Here is a 20,903-nt window from a genome sequence, read left to right as displayed (position 1 = left end):
CCAGATCGGGCGGGAAATCGGTCCCAATCTGGCAACACTGCATCGGTCCCAATCTGGCAACACTGCATGGAGGCTCCGCTGTGACGTAGCCATGGAAACCTGACACCGATTTGGGGGGGCGTAATGGGTTTACCGGATCGATGATTGCTAATACAGACTGGTTATCAGTTATAGTTGATTATGGGGGAACACAATACACACACACGTGAAATAAATCAGTGTTATTTTTTGACAGGTTTTTAACAGGTTACAGTAACTCTGGGTGGACGCTAGGTGGAGCTGGTTCCATCTCTAACCACTGCTTCACCAGGCAGACGATTAACCTTAACTTTTAAGCGATCTGCAAAATAAGCGATTTGTGGCTTTTGTGAGATCATGTGTGTGTTTGTATGTGTATTCTCAGGGAATATAAAAAGGTTGAAATAATGTATACCAAAAACATGATTTATTGAATTTTAAAATATCCTTGAAAGTAAATACCTACATAAACAGAATGACAGGTTCACCAACCACATAATAATAAAAACTATGGATACAAGACGATCAAGACGAAGATACCAACACAAATAAAAATGAACAATAACTACTCAAAGAGGGATCTTCACAATTAAAACAGCAAAGGCCATGCACACAACAATTATTAATGTTAGTTGTTAGAAATGCTGGTTCCTTGAAACATTTTTACCGTAGCATCTATCATTTCTGCAAACGCTCGCAAGCGACAACTCAAAGTATTCCTGTTCCAGTCCTGGTCGATATGACACACTCCCAGCCACACTACAGAATATCATCATCTCTGTTTCCTCCCGACTCTGAAGACGATACACAAGGGTGCCGCTACACACAGAGTCTCCGTACGAAGCAGAGAGGAGGTTAGCGTACCGTGACCATTGCTGGACACGCAGCCGGCCACCATGTTGCTCCGGCACACGCTGCGTCAGCGAGGGTCAACTCCGATACTCTGACAGTGAGAGAGAGAGAGAGAGAGAGAGAGACGCGGAGAGGTGGAGGGAATGATATGGAGGGAGGGAGGTAAAGCGAGGAGGAGATAGAGACGGAGAGGGAGACGGAAAGATGGCACGAAAGAGAGAAACAGAAAGACGGAGACAGACCGAGAGGGATAGAGAGAGACAAAGTGATAGATAGGGACAGTGATTGACAGATGGAGTGATTGATAGGGACAGAGTGAGAGAGAGCAATAAAGAGACAGTGAGTGATGGATAAAGACAGAGGAACAGAGAGTGAGACAGTGATAGTGAAAGAGGGAGGGACAAAGAGATAGAGAGAGGCAGAGCGTGAGAGAGAGACAGTGCCATGCCAGGTACTGTTCTCTGGTGTTGGGTTGGGGAAAGGGGGGCGCTAGGTCTAAGAGCACTTCTGCTAGCAGTGCCAGATGACGTTGGGTCCTGAGGTCAGAGACCAGCATATGGGAGAACCAAGAAGTGTATTCAGCTATAAATGCCGGTTCTCCTCGAGATTATAATCAACAACATCAGTTCAAGTAGGCACTCTTGGTTCTTGAACAGCGTGTGTGCGCATATGTGTGTGTGTGTCACTTGGAGCATTATTAAACTCAATTGATCTCGTTGTGTTAAGAACAGCAGTTATTAAGCCCCCTGTGGATGGTCTCCTTATGGACAGACATGGCACAGAATAACCACCACTTCTGAAAATCAAACAATGCATATTCGGCCACGGACATAAGCCTGTGCTCTGCCGACAAGTTCCTAATTCAGATGGTCTTACTAACGTTGGCAGAACTTCACACTTCGCAGACGGAGGTTTTAAACACCCACTCAGCTCAGGTTTTGCATCACACACACTGGGGGAGATGCTCTCTATGGCTATACCCAAATCCTTCATTTAGGGATTTTCTGGTTAAAATAAACTCGACGTGAGATCATCATACCGCCGTAAGGCCCTCTACTCCAACCGCGGTGAAATGCGTTCCCCTTAACGTACCGCCCTGTCTGTACTTTGAAGAAGGCGCTGCACCTAAACAATGATATTCAGTCTATACCAGTGATTAACAAAACACCATTAGTACACACATTATAATAGCGCTTAAATGAGATAAATATTCCTATGTACCCTATGGATTGGTATTTTTCTGAGTGTATCCTTGGGAATGAGCGAGGACCTAGAAGTCACACAGTATGTCAGGTCTCTCTGCTTGCATGTGAAACACCGGCCAACTAGCGAGGCGCTGTTCAACCGCTGCATAATAACAACGACGTTAGTCCTCCGCACAGCGCCCCGTCCCCGGGTAGGAAAGGAGACGCCGGGGATAAACTAGTGACCTCGCGGGGCGGCCGGGCCCGAGGCCACCGTAGGAGGACAAAAAGGTGCAGAGGAGGAGACGGCTCTTGAGTGTTGGGGGGCCGGGGGCCGGTGGTCTGGCCTCTCGTTTCCAAATCTCAGCCTACAAGCCCTTAATCACCGCAGGGGGGGGGGGGGGGGGGGGGGGGGGATGCCGGCCAGTCGCGTGGGCTTCTCTTCGCTGGGAGTTGTAGTTTTCCACCCGCGACGTGGCGGGAGTGTCCGGGACTGGAGTGCACAGACAAAAAGAACCCACAGCGAAAACGAACAGGTTATTTTAGAGGCGCCGCGGCACGGCGTCCCGCTCCGTGGGTTTGTCTTCTCAGCGTCTGTGTGCCGCGGGGTTCGTGCGAGGAGGCACGGAGCAACACAAGAAACTAATCCCAGAGGGGTACAGGGGGAGGGCTCTGCCTGGCTGACCCGAGGCCCCCCGCCCGCGGGGCCCTTACTGCATGATGAAGCCAGGCTGGTGGGCCAGGCGGCCCTGAGGCCTCTGGGGCAGGGCGGGCGCGTACTGGGCCGGGTACTGGGACAGGTAGGGGCTGGGGTAGCCGGCGGGGATGTTGGGGAACTGCTGGCCGGAGCGGGGCGGGATGGGGGGGTAGGGCGGGGCGGCGTAGAAGACGGAAGGCTGGGCGGGCGGGGCGGCGGTCGTGGGCGAAGCCGACCCGGCGCTGGTGGGCGGATGCTGCGGGGTCTGGGGGGGTTTCCTCCGGGGCTGGGCCATGGGGGAGCGGGTGCTGGCGGAGGCCTCGTTCTGGAGGGCCATGGGCATGGCCCCCGACGACAGGGCAGAGCTGGCGGCCGGCGCCTGGGGCAGCCGCTGGCCGGTGAGCACCATCTCCTGCAGCTTCTCGATCTTGACGCGCCGCAGGTGGGCCAGCTTCCTGTTGCTCTGGTAGGCGTCGATGAAGGTGTCCAGGGTGACGTCGCCGTCCAGGAAGGAGTCCGCCATGTTCTGCCGAAACACGAGACGACAGGAGGGGAGGGTTAGAAGGCGCGGGAAGGAGAGGGAAAGGAGGAGAGGGTCAGGAGGAGAGGGTCAGAGGGAGAGGGTCAGGAGGAGAGGGTCAGAGGGAGAGGGTCAGAGGGAGAGGGTAAGGAGGAGAGGGTCAGAGGGAGAGGGTCAGAGGGAGATGGTCAGAGGGAGAGGGTCAGGAGGAGAGGGTCAGGAGGAGAGGGTCAGAGGGAGAGGGTCAGAGGGAGAGGGTCAGAGGGAGAGGGTCAGAGGGAGAGGGTCAGGAGGAGAGGGTCAGAGGGAGAGGGTCAGAGGGAGAGGGTCAGAGGGAGAGGGTCAGGAGGAGAGGGTCAGAGGGAGAGGGTCAGAGGGAGAGGGTCAGGAGGAGAGGGTCAGGAGGAGAGGGTCAGAGGGAGAGGGTCAGAGGGAGAGGGTCAGGAGGAGAGGGTCAGAGGGAGAGGGTCAGGAGGAGAGGGTCAGAGGGAGAGGGTCAGGAGGAGAGGGTCAGAGGGAGAGGGTCAGAGGGAGAGGGTCAGGAAGAGAGGGTCAGGAGGAGAGGGTCAGGAGGAGAGGGTCAGGAGGAGAAGGTCAGGAGGAGCGGGTCAGGAGGAGAGGGTCAGAGGGAGAGGGTCAGGAGGAGAGGGTCAGAGGGAGAGGGTCAGAGGGAGAGGGTCAGGAGGAGAGGGTCAGGAGGAGAGGGTCAGGAGGAGAGGGTCAGGAGGAGAGGGTCAGGAGGAGAGGGTCAGAGGGAGAGGGTCAGAGGGAGAGGGTCAGGAGGAGAGGGTCAGGAGGAGAGACATTCGAGAGAGAGACGATTTGATGGAGAGAGCAGGAGAGACCGGGAGAGAGCGAGTGAGAGCACAGGATAGAAAGTCAGAAGAAACATGGAGAGAGAAAGATGTAGACAGAGAGAATGAGAAACATGGAGAGAGGGAGGGAGAAAGAGGAAAGGAGGGAGGGAGGGAGGGGGGATGGAAGGAGACAGAGATGGAGAGGTCATGTTGTTGTGATGAACAAGAAGACTCATTAACACAGGAATAATGAGTCCTCGGTGGCCATGGAAGCACCATGGCGGGAATGGTGTGCAACCTTTGCCGCCGAGACTAGCGTCTTAGCGATGGCGGCACCAGATGAGCCGCTGAGACACCGCGGGCCAGGCTGCAGGCTGGAGGCCAGGCTCCAGGCTGGAAGCCAGGCTCCAGGCCAGGCTCCAGGCTGGAGGCCAGGAGGGCCTGCTTACCTCCGTCTCTTCTTCGATCTTGGCTCCCTCGGCCTGAAGCAGCGCCAGCAGGGTGTCCAGGGACGTGTTTCCAGAGGTGTGGTCTGAGGAGGTCAAGGAGGAGAGCAGCCATGTTAACGTAGTGCTTGAGATACCGATATCAGTATCGGAAATTTCTCAGATACTGCCTAAAATGCATCGGGTATTGGAGAGTACGCAAGTCTTTGCGCCGATCCGATACCATCACGTTACTCATTTACTACACAGACAGAGAACATCACAAACACTACGGTGTTCTGCTGCGTTTGTTAACAATCTGAGTTGGAAAGTCGGAATAATAAACATCTCCGACCTAACGTGCGTTGGAGTAACCAAGTCCTAAAAACCTTGACGCATCAACGCTCAACTTCTATACATGTCTGTCAACGTAAGAGATCCATTCAATATGAACGAGTCCTAACCCTAATCGTATTCTTAGTTACAATGCTAGATTTGTGTATCGGTATATAATTAGTATCGGCCAACACTCAAGTTTAGGAATCGGGAAGGAAAAAAAAAAAAAAAAAAAAGGTACAGGAACATTTCTCTGTAAGACAAAAGACAAAAGTAATCTGTTCATTTCAACATACTAATACAAACATTGGGAGGTGTGGCACGACGGTTCTGCTTTTCTGAATGTTCCGTCATGGCGTGCGACTGAAAGAAAGCTGTGCCTGTTGCTGAACACTTGTTGAAGCCTCACTTGTCGCCCATCCTGACGCAGGGTGTCTATCCAAAGTGTGCAGTAGCTTTGAGCAGCAGTCACAAAGGAGGTCTGTTCGCTGAGGCGTGTTTGCCGTGTGGAATGAACCAAGCGAGGACTCTCCCTGGAAAGGGCCTTGAGGGTTTAGTTTGTATTGATAAACCAACCAGAGCTGCGTTTGGGATTCAGCAGAGATAAAAGGGCTACTGGAGAGGTATGCAGACGCATCTAATGGCTGAATTCACACATCACCGTGGGGATTCACCCAAGTTCTAGCAGATCCAGAACCCACACACTCAAGAGTCTACGTCCCACGTTTGAGAAACGACACAAATAGTGCAAATTATTTACAGAAACCAAACGGGGCCAAATAGTTCATATGAGGATAGACACAGACTCACGACATTTGGATCTTGGGATGCACATTTAATCCACTCAGTCCGTCCTTCTGCAGCCCCGTCACAGCTCCCATCAAGAGATCAATGAAGAGCCATCTCCTACTGGAGATAATCAATAATACCCCCTGAGAAAGGCTCTACTGAGCCAGTATTTATGCGGCCAGACTTTGATTGTGTAACCGTGTCCCGTTTTTCGGAAGATCAGACAGTTTCTGCCTCCGTTACTAAAAACCTGTCTGGTTAGATGAAGGCTGAAAGTAAAAAGCCGACAGGAGGGTCACACAGAAGGCAGAGGGAGAAAACAGGGAGACATTGAAGGAGACTAGTTCACCTAGAATCTGCATAGCCTCCCCCCCCCCCCCCACACACACACTTATTGTATGTTGGGTCCTGTCGCTTAATGTACGCACTTATTGTATGTTGTACGTCCTTGCACTTAAAAATAGTTCTTAGCGTTGTGTAACAACTTATCCTGGCTATCTTTGTTGTATACGGGGAATGGGTTAACCTAGCGATTCTTAGTGACTGCACATGGTACTATGAACATCCTTACTGTACCGACAGCGATATATTGCTTCTTTTCCTTCGGCCAAATGTACAAATGTTGTAAGTCGCTTTGGATAAAAGCGTCTGCTGAATGCCCTTAATGTAAACGTAGGAGACGCAGCCCGAGTCGAGAAGGAGCAGGTAGCCCTGTAGCCAGGAAGCTAGTGGTCTGTAGCGCGGTCAGATAAAAGAGAGGCTTAATCTAGCGAGCCCGCTGTCCTCTGCGCAGTGACGTCAGGGCCGCCTGGATCAGGCCTCACAGATGGGTTTGGCCGGACTGATAGAGACACTCTAGCTCTGCTGGAAAACCCCACACGTAGAATAACTTGTGCTGATATGCGGGTTTCCTGGTGACAGAGCGAGACAGATGGGCTATTTATGCAACAGCAGAGAAGGGCTTCGTTCATTAGTCATGTAGAAGAACAGATCGGATTAGATTAGGTCGGCCATGATCAGATCTTCATATACTTTTTTTCCCCCCATTGTGAATATTAGATAGGTCAAATCATTTGTGATTGCAAAACGATGATTTTCCTTCAAATAAGAGCTCACCTTGGATGTGTTTCATTGTTCACAAGTAGAGAATAGACAATGCCACACAAAAAAATTATAATTAGTCTAACATGGTGGAGCAATTCAACTGCCTCATGGTCACCGTGGTAACGATGGGCGGATCTGTGTCGTTCAAAGTCCCACACACACACAGTGAGGAGAACTTGAGGAAGGGAGGGGAGATGGCGGCTCTGAAGTCCATTGCTCTTTATTCAACGCCTGTGTTGAGTCACACAGGCAGTGGAGTGGCAGACACACACACACACACACACACACACACACACACAACCCAGACAAAGACTCCCAAAACTAATCCCTGGCTAAAGATCACACCCCTCCAGCCCGGAGCAGAGAACACGCACCATTCTCTGCTCATGGATCACAAGACCGCTCTTTTTGGAAACGGATCCACATTGGGGTCCTTGAAGAATGTGTGTGTGCGTGCGTGTGTCTATGTGTGGCCCTTACTCTTCCGAGCGAGGAAAATGGGGGACACCCCGCAACAAAGCCCCAGTGTGGGCTCCCGTCCTCGGTGTGGGACCGGGGGCCGGGTCTACCCTACCATCCCTCGGACTCCACTGGTGACGTACTGCTGTGCTGACCAACCGCGAGAGGGCGCAAGACCTGCAGTCAACTAATAATGATAATGACAAAGAAGTCAGTAACATAAGCATCGTCAATAATATTGCCACTTTCGATCAATCGCCATCGAATACGGCCAATGCCTGCAACCCAAGCTCCAGTGGTACCGCTGGTTTCAGTGGCGTAACGCCATCTGTCCCGCTGCCTCCAATAATATCCTTATTCTGGCTACCATCACTAATCCTAGCTCTCGCCATGTTAAAGCTGTGTCCACCCGTAACGCTAGCCGCCGTCCAAAGAGCTAGTAGCCAAACGTCAAGCTAGCCGCCGTCCAAAGAGCTAGTAGCCAAACGTCAAGCTAGCCGTCGTCCAAAGAGCAAGTAGCCAAACGTCAAGCTAGCCGCCGTCCAAAGAGCTAGTAGCCAAACGTCAAGCTAGCCGCCGTCCAAAGAGCTAGTAGCCAAACGTCAAGCTAACCGCCGTCCAAAGAGCTAGTAGCCAAACGTCAAGTAAGCCGCCGTCTGCAAGCTACCCATCATCGGGAACTTTTGCATCGGTATCATTAGCAATTTCAATAATAGTATTAGAGACCTTGAACCCCTGTTCCACTGTGTGGCCAACAGCCTAATCAGATCACAACAGGGAGATTAGTGCCCTGTGGAAAAGATAATATCTCTCCCTAACGCGATGCCAGCGTTATATAGACTGGGGTAAAGAACACATGCCGGAAGGTTCAAGGGGTCGGTATGGGAGTGTGGAGTACACGGGCCATACAGCAGAAAGGACGTACACAGTTGAACCCTGCTACACGAGGCAGCAGGTCTGTGCAATTAATCGAATTTTCATCGCGATTTAGGTTTTGGGTCGATCTCCAAATGCATATTCAAACGAGTTGAAACCTTTATTTATTTATTTTTTTATTGATTTATTGTTTTTAAGTATGTTTGTTTTATTCATTAAAATGTTTAATTAATGATTAAATGAAACACCTGGATACACATTTGTACATTATTTTCTTTCTTTTTTTAAAGGGGAAATTTCAAAGCTCTCAGTGACAAAGTGCTTTTTGGAGAGAAATGCTGAATAAATGTAGCCTGGCTCCGCCCGCCTAAGTGCTTCCGCTCAATTTGAATTTCCCTTCGGTACTGTCTGTGACTGCGGTATGTCAGTGGGTTTTCTCCATCTCAATTTTCTGCGTCTAATCAGATCACATCTTCACACACGGTGATTGGTTTGTTTACAGCCTGCGCGCAACGTGATTCCCGGCCAAACGTTAGCGATTGGTTCAAACTTTGGAACTTTTGAAACTATTGACCAAAATAGTGGGGATTTTTTTTCTTCATTATGGAGCGGCCCTACGTGGCGGGCCAAGGCGGTCAGCCCGTCATCCCATCAGAAGGTCACCCCTGCTCCAGCTGCAACTACGTACGTCCCCGCTCACAGCCGCTCTACAACTAGGGCAGCAGATAGGGGCATGGAGGAGGGAGGGAGGGGGGGGTAGCCTACATTTGACAAAAGCCATCGCTCCAGTCAAAAGAAGACCACAAACACCGGCTGGATGCGTGTGTGAAGTTGAACTTTAGTGGTGTAAGCATCGTAACACGCTGACACCCCTAATTATTGTACGGCTCTTTGCAACACGTCGGCCTCGTGTGGGTAAATATGTAAGCAAGGTGTCTCGGCTCACAGCATGGGGTGTGATTGTGTATTTTGGAAAGGTCACATTTATATACTCAACTAGAAGTGTACATTTTACTTGTATTCAGCCGGACAAATACACAAACACAAGCGATAATTGATCAGGCTCCACTCCCCATTGTGTGCTAGTTATATTATTTGTATATTTATTTATTAATTCTATGTATATTTAGAAAATGTCTGCACAAGTAGTCACCAGACTTCAATCTCTTTGCAGATAAAGTCTTATCTGGCCTACGCTGCCTTTAAAAACAAACTGCATGTTAAAAATAGCACGGATCAACTCACTACCACCAGCTCCCTGAAGACAGACAGTGGGACCCCAGAAGAGGGCATAAATAGCTACAATTAAAACATGGATGGCGGGGTGCAGGGTGCTCCGCCACCCTTCTCCAAGTCCAACGTCTACCCTCCACTATGCCTCGTCTCTCCCTGCCTCCCTCTCTCCGTTTCTCTGTTAATAGTTCACTAGCTAGCATACCTGCTTTCCTTCTGCACAAAAATGCACAGAGCCACGTTAACGATTCACCTGGTTAAATAAAGGTTGTTATTCAAATAAAAATAGCCATAAAAATATGGCCACACCAGAGAGACACAAGCCCACGATAATAGATACCCATAACAGTCATTATGGTTACAATATTTACACAACAGGTTTGTTCTCACGTTCTAAACTGGAAACATAAAACGGCTTCGGTACGGTACGCTGAGCTATTGACCTATTTTCTGTAAAATTCTGTAATAAATACCTCACATGTACGGAACAAGAGGTTTGTTTGGCTGGCTGTTTTAATATTTGACACCTGGATGATAAACTTTCATAGAGTAACATAGCCTGTTCTAGGGAAGTGCCCATACAAGGAAAATCATCTTTCTTTTGTCAGTTCATTGTGATGTTAAAGTGCTTTATGAAGGGCTGACTACATCTAAAAAGTTGGGATCAACTAAAAAAAAAACTTTGAAGCCAACATTAAGGAATACAAAAAGTGTATAGTAGATTGAGAGTCAAATACGAGATGAGGTGGAGAGAGAGAGAGAGAGAGAGAGAGAGAGAGAGAGAGAGAGAGAGAGAGAGAGAGAGAGAGAGAGAGAGAGAGAGAGAGAGAGAGAGAGAGAGAGAGAGAGAGAGAGAGAGAGAGAGAGAGAAGAGAGAGAGAGAGAGAGAGAGAGAGAGAGAGAGAGGGTCTTCAAGAGACCCTAAACTTAGATTGGTGCCACAAGAAGAAAGCAAAGGGAAACTTTCTTCTTAATCAGTTGAACAGCATAAAGACTCATACAGCATTAGTTGTGAGTTACATTTTAACTGAGAGGCTGGGCAACAATTATGTAATTAAGGACACACACACTCATTATAGACACAAACACACATATTATAGACACACACACACAGTTAGTCATCAACAGCTGGGCGATCAGTTTAACAGGGAACCCAGAAAGTGGAGGAACCGGTCTGCATGACAGAACAAACAACAGGAGAAAGAGACCGACACATGAGGATGAGATAACGTTGAGCAATGTTTCACTAGTCATGATTAGTGGTTGGAAACTTCCCAGTCAAACACACAACACAGCATGTGACAATCAAGGCTTTTGGTTGGAACGAGGGCACAGTTTTGTTTTGTCTAGAAGGTTTAGTGATCTGCCACTTGGTTCGAGTTTAGTCTTCAGTTTAGTCTAATAATTTTGTGCACATGTTCGCTTGGGTTTGTTTGTTAGTCGTAGAACACACACTTGGCCCTTCTGATTGTTTTTAGGTCAAACTAATTGGAGCTCTGGTTTGCTGCTATGCAACACCCTCTCTCTCTCTCCCAGCCTCTGGCTAAAAAAGGCATTTTCCCACCAAGCCTGTCCCAAACATAGTGAGTCAATCAAAACAAATAAAACTATTCACAAAACGTGTTTTTTATGAACAATTGGAGTTGCAGTAAAATAGGGAGCAATGTTTATAAGCGTATATATGAGTATAAGTATGAGTGTCAACACAGGTTCAGATGTTTTCTTTTGCGGTTTTCCAACAGAGCTTTAGTCGAGCGTTGGCCTACCTAGGGTGGACTTGCGGAACTGGTAGGTCTCGAAGCTCTCCTGCAGGGAGCTGTAGTGTGAGGACAGCTTCTCCTTCCTCTGCTCCAGCTGAGGCTGCAGGGCCAGGTTCAGCTCTGCCAGGTTCCGGTTGCTGGCCAGTGTGGTGTCTTTGCTCTGCTGGACGCCCTGCATCTGAGGAACAAGCACAGAAGGAGAGGGGGTAACAGCTGAACAGTCCTGCCTTAGATCGCAAGGTACGTGGTAAATAGTAAATGGACCGCATTGATACAGCGCTTTTCTAACCAGCGGCCACTCAAAGCGCTTTACAATACTGCCAAGCATTCACCCATTCATACACACACCGACGGCCATGGGGTCGACCATGCAAGGCGACAGCCAGCTCGTCAGGAGCAGTCAGGGGGAGGCGTCTCGCTCAGAGACACCTCGACACTCAGCTAGCAGGAGCCGGGGATCGAACCAGCAACCTTCCGGGTACCGGCCAACCCGCTCTACCTCCTGAGCCTCATGCCGCCCAAGGCGCACTGGGTGCCTGAACTGACCTGTCCTTGGTGAACAGTCTCTGAATCCACCTGCACTTTGGATCAAAGCGTCTAAGTGTAAATGTGGTGGAGACACCAGATTGGGACACCTCGCCGTCGTTTTGTCCAGGTTTTCTCATGGCAGGGATTGGCACCAGTAAAACGAACAAGTGAGAAACTGTAGCCCTTGAGAATCGTTCAGTTCTTGGTCATTATCCAAATTTAAAAACAAATTAAATCAAAGGGCTACAAAATGGCCTCCAGCGGTTTTGTACATGAATCCCCTCCCCCTCCTCCCCCCCTCGCCCCTCTCCCCTCTCTTTACTCACCCCTCTCCCCTCCCCCCCCCGCCCCTACCCCTCCCCCCCCACCCCTCTCTTTACTCACCCCTCTCCTCCCCTCCCCCTCCCCCCCCGCCCCTCACCCCTCCCCCTCTCTTTAATCACCCCTCACCCCTCCCCCCCTCTCTTTACTCACCCCTCTCCCCTCTCCCCTCTCCCCTCACCCCTCTTTACTCACCCCTCTCCCCTCTCTTTACTCACCCCTCTCTTTACTCACCCCTCACCCCTCTCTTTACTCACCCCTCTCTTTACTCACCCCTCACCCCTCTCTTTACTCACCCCTCTCCCCTCTCCCCTCTCTTTACTCACCCCTCACCCCTCTCTTTACTCACCCCTCTCCCCTCTCCCCTCACCCCTCTTTACTCACCCCTCTCCCCTCTCTTTACTCACCCCTCTCTTTACTCACCCCTCTCCCCTCTCTTTACTCACCCTTCACCCCTCTCTTTACTCACCCCTCTCCCCTCACCCATCTTCCCCCATTAACCTCAGCTTCACGGCTGAGGAACGAGGCTAATCTCCTGGTCATTTCAGATCATGCAGGGATGTAATTTATTATAACATTCAATATAAATAATAACAAGCTGTCCCCAACCTGGTGATCAGCATTGTGGTATTGTCATTTAGCAGTGAGCCAACGAGTAAATGTAAACGTAAGGCCAACTTCATTGCCGTAAATCAGCCTCAACATCTTGCCCTTCAATATCGTCTCTTTGTCACGCTCCACAGCAGCAGTCTGGCAATGAAGCGCTGCGACGATTGTCAGAAACAGTGTTCATTCAATTCATGTGACAGCGTCCCACCAAACTGGTTTTAACGTGTACGTAACAGCGATGGAGGTTATGGGCAACAATACAGTAGCGCCGCTCTATAAATACAGCGGCGCCGCCGCCCTCGTCGACACAAAGAACCCAAAAACAGACGCAGTCTTGATTCGAAAGGAGGTGGACAATAATTGACAACGGATGGCCTTAACATGAGCACAGCGCCACTGCACCAGTGAGAACAACCTACCGTCTGTGAGGAGTGCGTTACCCGTTCAGTAATGTGACGGTCTGGGAACAGACAGGCCTTTAGAGAACACTGGCTGCTCAGGCGTGTTCTGACAGAGTCAACCCCTCGCTGTTTACCCGGTGCAGGGTGGGGATGTTCACCAGTCGCTCACTCCCTAGACCAGCAGCCACAGAAACAACAACGCACACACACACACACAGTTCGCACAACAGCTTCAACGAGCAACACCCTGAGATGGCTTACTGTTTTAATAGTTCCTATGCTTCCTGTGTGCTAACCATAACCACCTCGTTCATTAGTTTACAACGGAAACCGAGGCACGACTGAATTCAGTTCAGCGTGGGGCGCCACATGGCAGAAAGATGCTCCAGACCCAGTCCCAGATGAGATTCCCACCGTGCAACCGCCACAGTGCTCTGGAGCAAGACACCAAAACATCAAGAGGCATCAGGGTGGGATCCCAGTGGCGACAAAAAGCGTGGACCTCACATCTAAAAACTCTAGAAATGGGGCTGAATGTGGGTCGGGCGGTGGAAAGGAATGTCCTGAGATCAGACCTCCCCATGTCTACCAACGCCACTAAACCCCCGGCTAGAAAAGAAACTAATAAGCAAGCACATGGTAGTTAAAAAGACAATGGCCACTGCCAAATTGTCTCTTCTGCCACTCCACCTTACAGCACACGCCGTCATAAATCATGACATAACTTGTCTTAAAGTAGCAGCCTGGCTTCCCAGAGATGACGCTGCGGTGCCTACATTCCTTCAAAGAGAACTCTGCATTTGTCTGTTTGTCTCCATATTCCCGGTTTGTTTTGATCAGCGACACCAGGCCGCTCTGAATGGGCCGCTTGTGTCGGTATCTGAAGACGGGATCGGCGTTCCTGCCGGCCGCTCACAGGCCTCTCTGGTTTCAGCCGGTGACTCGGACGAGGGCCATTGTGCCACCGTGTTCACGTGTTTGGGTATGATGGAGATATCGCCGGGCGCTACACCTCCCAGAGAGAGGTGCTCCCAAGCCCCAAACAACACCTGAAAACGCTGCGTCATGCCATCAACAAATCCCTCCCGCTTACCAAAATGTTCAGTCTACATATGATAATTGGTATATAATAATTAGTATATTATTGTTATCTTAAGCAGCCTTTTATAGAGGAGGGAAGACAGCTGCTTCATGCTTGATGGAAGACAATTAAAAGTGATTTAGTTACAGTGTTATTGATATGTTCACAGTCAACCAAAGCACTCAAGATTGTAAACATAAATCACTCTACTCAGAGCTAAACCCCTCTCCTGCGATGTTACGATGGTGAACCAGAAGTCCTGCCACCAAGAGCGAAGCGCTCAAACAGAAGGAGCCGTGGACAATAGAGGGCGTCTGACACGTTGCATCCACACAACACCGGGTTGGGAAGCACCCACAACACCCTGTACCCGCACAAACAAACTATACAAATATCTGCAGCATTAATGTGTGAATATCAGTGCTATTACAGCCTTATATGTGCAGTCTAACACAGTCACACACACACACGTCGATGTTCTAAGGCAACTCCCATCGCTGGTTGTGTTGCTGTATGCAAAATGTTGTCCTAGGATACAAATGATTAAGCGGCCGCTGAGGCTCGATTCAAACCCCTAGAGGAGAGACGGCAACTTCTCGTTTCTGCTGCGAGGCAACCAAAACCACAAGCCTGCATCAGCCCGATTTTAAAAGCCACAAGTAGAAGTGCGCTGATGTTCCGCTTTTATCGGAAAGTTAGAGAGAACTAAAGCTATCAAAAAAACAAAACTGTCAGGCAGGGCTTTAATGTAGAACCCGTGTCTCTTTAAGGAATTGCTTTACAGCCTGTGATGGAGAACAAGCAGTGACTGGTTTATTGGCACGGTGGAAAGAAATCCCTCCTTCCACCAAGGACAGAGAGCTGATAACAGGAGACCCATCTCCATGGGTACAGATTACGGGAAAAGATACCTAACCCTGCACACATGAGTCTGTATATACTGCTTATATACCCGATGGGTGCAGGCGGAAAATCCACATGATGTTGTGGTCGAAACCATTTCGCACAAATAAAGGAATTTCATCAGTTCACGTTCTGACTCCAGTTACTAAACAGGTGCATGGCGATCAAGTACAGTACGCACCACATACACGGGATGTATTACAGACCACACACAAGGAGTGCATCCAGGAGACACGTTTTAAAAGTTAAAAACACATAATTTAAAAGAGGCCAAACAAAAGGCCTAGCGTGGGGGGGGGGGGGGGGGGGGGGAAGGTTAAGTTAAACCAACAGTAGTCTGGAGGACCTGACCGTGAAGCTCCCCAGTCAACCTCCTAGAACTAGGCTTTTACAAAACACGAGTCGATGGATTCAAGAGTTAATGTAGTTTATGTGGAGCTGAACTCCTGAGGGACAAAATGTCGCAGACTACAGAGAAGTAAGGGCTGGTAACTTGAGATAAGGGCTTTGCTTATTTCTTCCCCTTCTCGTTACAATGTTGCAAGCGACGGCGTGGAGTTAAGAACAAAATAACTAACAAATGTACTCCAGGCCTACTAATGGTTCAATGCGCGGAGGAGCTCCTGGAGAGCGTCAGGAAAACACAACAAAGGGTGAGAGACACACACACACACACACACACGGGCGCGCACACACACACAAAGCTCGTACCTCGTCCATTTCCTGCACTATGTTGCTGAGCTTCTCGTCGTCCTCCAGCAGCTCGTTGAGCTGGGTCATCGTGTAGGCGCTGAGTTCGGGGGTGAAAGTGGTCATGGTGAGGCCGTGGCGCGGCGCTGGCTCCTCCGTCGACTGCTCCCCTTCACGTCCTCCCGACAGTGACAGCTGACCCAGCTTCCTCTACCGGAAGCTCCTCCGAGCTCCGGATTGGAGGAGGGCTGTTTGGGGCCCTGACGTCACGCATATGGACTCGTGCGCGCAGCCGCGCACATAGGCAGACAGGAATGCGCTCCATGGTTAAAGTTATGAGGTGAATGCATTCCGTCTCGGGAGTATTTTTTTTCAACGTGTTCTCTTGTTTTTTGCCGTCCATTGCAATGAAGAGTCGAATACGAACAAAGCTTATCGAATCTTTATTATTTAAATAGTATTATTCACTCATTTACATTAATCTCCACAATCAAATCGCAAGGCTAGACTTGGGTTCTGGTAGACCTGATCATCTGTGATAAGGGAGAAACGTTTGCTGGGTGGCGGCGACAGCCTTTGTTACCAAACCACCCGTCTGTAAGGAGCAAGCGCTCAACATGAAGGGGACGGGACGGGGAATTCTACTTCTCCCAGGTCCCGCCTCTCCCTGTGTGCGAGTGGGGGAGTGGGGTTCATTCAGTTAAAAAAGGCTGCAGTTGTTGTTTCATGTCAAAATATCTTATCTCACTGTAGCGCATATGTTTAAAATGCCCGCAAATTATTTCTCTTTTTTGAGGTGGAGGTATTAATATAAATACAATATAATAAATAAAAATGCATGCATTCAGCAGCAATCATCACTATGGTGCATCATTGTCACTAGCATCAGGCCAATCCAGCGTCATTTACTGGCCGACTAAAATCCCCTTTTTAGATCTCAGATCTTTGGTGATTCCTTCAAGTCAAAGCAAACGTACACATCCCCACAAATCTAACATCATCTTCCTATCTCTCCAAGAACAACGTTCTCTCGATGGCCAAGCCCCTTTTATAGTGTCTGAAAACTGAGGTTTCCCTACAAAGTGCACTTTCCCACTAATGCACCGTTGAAGCAGCGCACAACTTCTGTCCACCCCTCCCTCCACCCCAGCAGACTGCACGGTAGATAGAGCGAGTGGCGTGTAGCAGGTTGGGTCGATTCCCGGCAATAATTCCCTGCCTCCCTCGTTCCATAAACAGTGTGCTACATAGTGGCCACTATAAAGGGATTAGGGGGTCAACAAGTCATCCTAGGGCCCCACGTTGACCATTGATAACATTCATCCCATCACTGGTCGCCATGGCAACACGCCGACAAGTGATAGGATAAAAATCCCTTGTCATGGTCAGCCAGTGAGTTCATCCTTTGCCCAGCGGCACTGAGTTCATCCTGGGCCCCGCGTCTCCCATGACAACCGAGTTCATCCCATCACTTGTCGCCATGACAACACGCCGACAAGTGATAAGTCGCTTTGGATAAAGCGTCTAAATGCCCCAAATGTAAAAGTAAATGATCGGATGAAATCCCTTGTCACGGACCAGTGGGTTCCTCCCATCCCTTGTCGCCATGACACCGCGCCGTGACGCCACGGCGACCGCATCACAGCAGAGCGGCGCGCTACAACCCGCCGCAGCCACCGTCCCTCCACGCCGGCCTGTCGTCCTCTTCCTCCTCTCCTCCTCCTCCTCCTCCTCCTCCTCCTCCGGGGGCGGTCGGGACCTCCGCTCCGCCGGCCCCCTGCAGCTGCCGCTGCACCAGCCGGCGGTAGAGCCCGCCGCGGGCCATGAGCTGGGCGTGGCTGCCCTGCTCCGCCACGGCGCCCGCCTCCAGCACCAGGATGTTGTGGGCGCGCTCCACCGTGCTGAGGCGGTGGGCCACCACCAGCACCGTGCGGCCGCGCATCACCGTGCCCAGCGCCTGCTGGACCTGGGGAGGGCCGAGGGGGAGGGGGGTGAGTCAAGAGAGGGGAGAGGGGCGAGGGGCGAGGGGTGAGGGGTGAGTCAAGAGAGGGGAGAGGGGTGAGGGGTGAGTAAAGAGAGGGGAGAGGGGTGAGGGGTGAGGGGTGAGGGGTGAGTAAAGAGAGGGGAGAGGGGTGAGGGGCGAGGGGTGAGGGGTGAGTAAAGAGAGGGGAGAGGGGTGAGGGCCGAGGGGGAGGGGGGGTGAGTAAAGAGAGGGGAGAGGGGTGAGGGCCGAGGGGGAGGGGGGGTGAGTAAAGAGAGGGGAGAGGGGTGAGGGGTGAGGGGTGAGGGGTGAGGGGTGAGTAAAGAGAGGGGAGAGGGGAGAGGGGCGAGGGGTGAGGGGTGAGTAAAGAGAGGGGAGAGGGGTGAGGGGTGAGGGGGGGAGGGGAGAGGGGGGAGGGGTGAGGGGTGAGTAAAGAGAGGGGAGAGTAAAGAGAGGGGGGAGGGTGGAGGGGTGAGTAAAGAGAGGGGTGAGTAAAGAGAAGGGTGAGGGGGGAGGGGCGCGCTTTTATTTTGGAAAACACATACACATGCAGGTGCTCACACAAGTGTACGTACAGACCACGTGTACATACACACACACGCGTGTGTACATACACACACAGAAGTGTACATACACATAAACACACAAATATTTTTTTGGGGTCGGCTCAGTAGGTAGAGTTCTCTTGTAACCGAAAGGTTGCCGGTTCGATCCCCGGCTCCTCCTAGCTGAGTGTTGATGTGTCCCTGAGCGAGACACTTAACCCCGACTGCTCCTGACGAGCTGGCTGTCGCCTTGCATGGTCGTCTCTGCCGTCGGTGTGTTAATGTGTGTATTAACCGATGTAAGTCGCTTTGGATAAAAGCGTCTGCTAAATTGTAATTGTAAAAATACATACAGACACACACACACACACACGGACGTTCATACAGACACACTTATACAAAGTCAAGGTCTTTGCATAAAGACTGTAATACATGCATACAAAAAAGATGATGCACGCAAGCACACAACAATATGAGTGGACTCACCCATCACACTTTGTCTTACACACGTACAAGCTCTCTCAGACTCACACTTCCCCACACACACAGTGGTTCTACGTTAGACAGGATTGCTTGCTTCTACCTCTGGTCAGTTTCTATGACATTTATCTTCTCACATAAACTTCAGACGTCCTTCCCTTATTCTGAAATCTGAAACCATGACACTGCAACTAAACACAATACAGTTACCCTTTTTGCCCTGTTTGTTCTGTTTGTCTTTACTTTATCAATTACTTTAGCATCTATTTTTGGTTTCCTTAGCACTACTTAGTATTTTTATTGCACTGTTTCTTCCACTGCTGCTGTGCTGTAATAAAGGAATTTCTCCTCCGGTGAATTAATAAAGTATTATCTATCTATATCTCTATCCCTCTCTATCTATCTTTCTTTAAAAGATTCAAAGAAAAGAATGCCTCCCTTATGTAACGATGCAGGAAGGACTGCCTGTTCCGGAGTGAGGTGTGCTCATACAGAGAGTATTAATACTGCGGGCGTGTGATTTAAAGAGGAACTGCCACACTTGGCCATGTTCTCGTATCAAAGTATTGCTTCACACGTTCGCAGGGAAACCCATGTGTGCAACACCTCAGGTCGCTTTCCTCGTTGGACAGATCGAGAACATGAACCCAGGACTAAGTACGTCAACGGTACAACCGCTAGATCATGTTAGATGTAGCCTTTTCACTACAGCAGTAGGAAGCAGTTGTCTCTTCAGTGAGTCTGTTCCCTTAAACAACATGAGAACACCCTGGGAATAGTACAGTGAGTTATGTAGTTATGTAGACTTAGTATCTCCATAGAATTAGTCCAAATCACAACAACTAATATTTGCTTTGACTGCAGGAACAAAGGCTCCAAAAACTAACTGAATCTGTCACAATCATACAACACTAAAAAGGTTCCCCACACAACCCCCCACCGCTTTGACCCAGAAGCATCTAGTGACCTGATCCACACAAGACAGCGCTTCAGAGAAGTGACTTCAGACCGGTGAGGCTGTAATCATACACCTGCTGCTTCACATGTTTTGTTCCCCTGACATCTGAGTCGCGTTCCCACCCTGACAACCACGTCTCATAACACCGCTCCCTGCTACACAGGGCTCATACATGCTTGTAGTGATTAACCGTAACCAGGTTCACCAGGTGAGTTCATTCTGTGCAACAAGGGGTCTGAGATTGAATGTCAGGGCCATGCACTTCCTGGAGAGATTACCGGTAAAGACACAAATAGATCACCCCATCCCTTACTAGAGATGTTCCAAAACCATGATCTTTCCTTCCCGATATCAATTCAGATTACTGAACTTGAGTATCACCTGATTCCGGGTATATAACGATATAGCATCTAGCATTGTACCTACTAATAGCCCTTGTTCTTATTAAAAGGGTTCTCTTAAGATGACAGTAATTTATAGTCGGTTCACTTACTGTTGACAATTACTTTTTGCAGAACAAGATCATTCTAAAACATTTGTAATCATCTGGTTAAGAGTGAGCACCCATGTCTTTCGGACTTGGTAGCTCGAACGCATGTAGGTCGTAGATGACGCGTTACCCATCCCGACTACCCACCTCCGACCATTAACGAACGCTGCATAACACCGTAGTGTTTGTGATGTTCTCTGCCTGCGTGGTAAATGAGTCATGTGATGGTATCAGATGGGTGCATAGACTTGCACACTCGCTGATACCCGAAACATTTAGGAAGTATCGCATTTTAGGAAGTATCGGAGGAATTTTTGATACTGGTGTCGGTATCGGAACAACTCTATCCCTAACCCTGGTTGGTAGCTGTGGATAACGTGTCTGCTTCGTGACTACATAGTGAATGGGTGAAAGGAGCAGGAGCTGTGTGATCTTACGATGTGCTCGCTCTTTAGTGAACGGGTGAAAGGAGCAGGAGCTGTGTGATCTTACGATGTGCTCGCTCTCGGCGTCCAGGGCGCTGGTGGCCTCGTCCAGGATCAGGACGCGGGGCTGGCGGATCAGGGCTCTGGCGATGGCCACCCGCTGCTTCTGGCCCCCCGACAGCTGGGTCCCCTTCTCTCCAACCCCTGGACGGGAAACAGGAGGGGGACAGCTTAGAGGGACGCACCACCACCACGACCAACCGGTTGGAACAGGAGGGGGACAGCTTAGAGGGACGCACCACGACTAACTGGTTAGAACAGGAGGGGGACAGCTTATAGGGACGCACCCCCACCACGACCAACCGGTTAGAACAGGAGGGGGCAGCTTAGAGGGACACACCACGACTAACTGGTTAGAACAGGAGGGGGACAGCTTATAGG

The 20,903-nt window shown here is 50.1% G+C and overlaps 2 protein-coding genes across 2 annotated transcripts in view; both read right to left on the bottom strand.

Moving 5' to 3' along the window:
* Positions 1-428: 428 nt before the first annotated feature.
* On the bottom strand, positions 429-15,764 carry vps37ba (VPS37B subunit of ESCRT-I a). The gene is made up of 4 exons (XM_079739157.1): positions 15,605-15,764; positions 11,057-11,228; positions 4,518-4,600; positions 429-3,277 (listed from the first exon to the last, which is right to left on the bottom strand). Exons 1-4 carry the CDS (start codon positions 15,707-15,709, stop codon positions 2,765-2,767), a joined length of 873 nt encoding a protein of 290 aa, XP_079595283.1. The 5' UTR covers positions 15,710-15,764; the 3' UTR covers positions 429-2,764.
* A 296-nt stretch (positions 15,765-16,060) lies between these two features.
* The window catches only part of abcb9 (ATP-binding cassette, sub-family B (MDR/TAP), member 9), a 13,203-nt gene continuing 8,360 nt past the window's right edge, over positions 16,061-20,903 (bottom strand). Inside the window, exons 10-11 of the mRNA XM_079737544.1 lie at positions 20,530-20,666; positions 16,061-17,549 (exon numbers count right to left, since the gene is read on the bottom strand). Of these exons, the coding sequence (XP_079593670.1) occupies positions 17,241-17,549; positions 20,530-20,666 (446 nt within the window). The 3' untranslated portion in view covers positions 16,061-17,240. The remainder of the gene's footprint in view (positions 17,550-20,529; positions 20,667-20,903) is intronic.

The sequence above is a fragment of the Pollachius pollachius genome (assembly GCF_949987615.1).
Source record: "Pollachius pollachius genome assembly, chromosome: 1".
Taxonomy (NCBI): Eukaryota; Metazoa; Chordata; class Actinopteri; order Gadiformes; family Gadidae; genus Pollachius; species Pollachius pollachius.
Note: the sequence above shows the minus strand (reverse complement) of the source record. Positions and strands in the feature narration are given on the sequence as shown.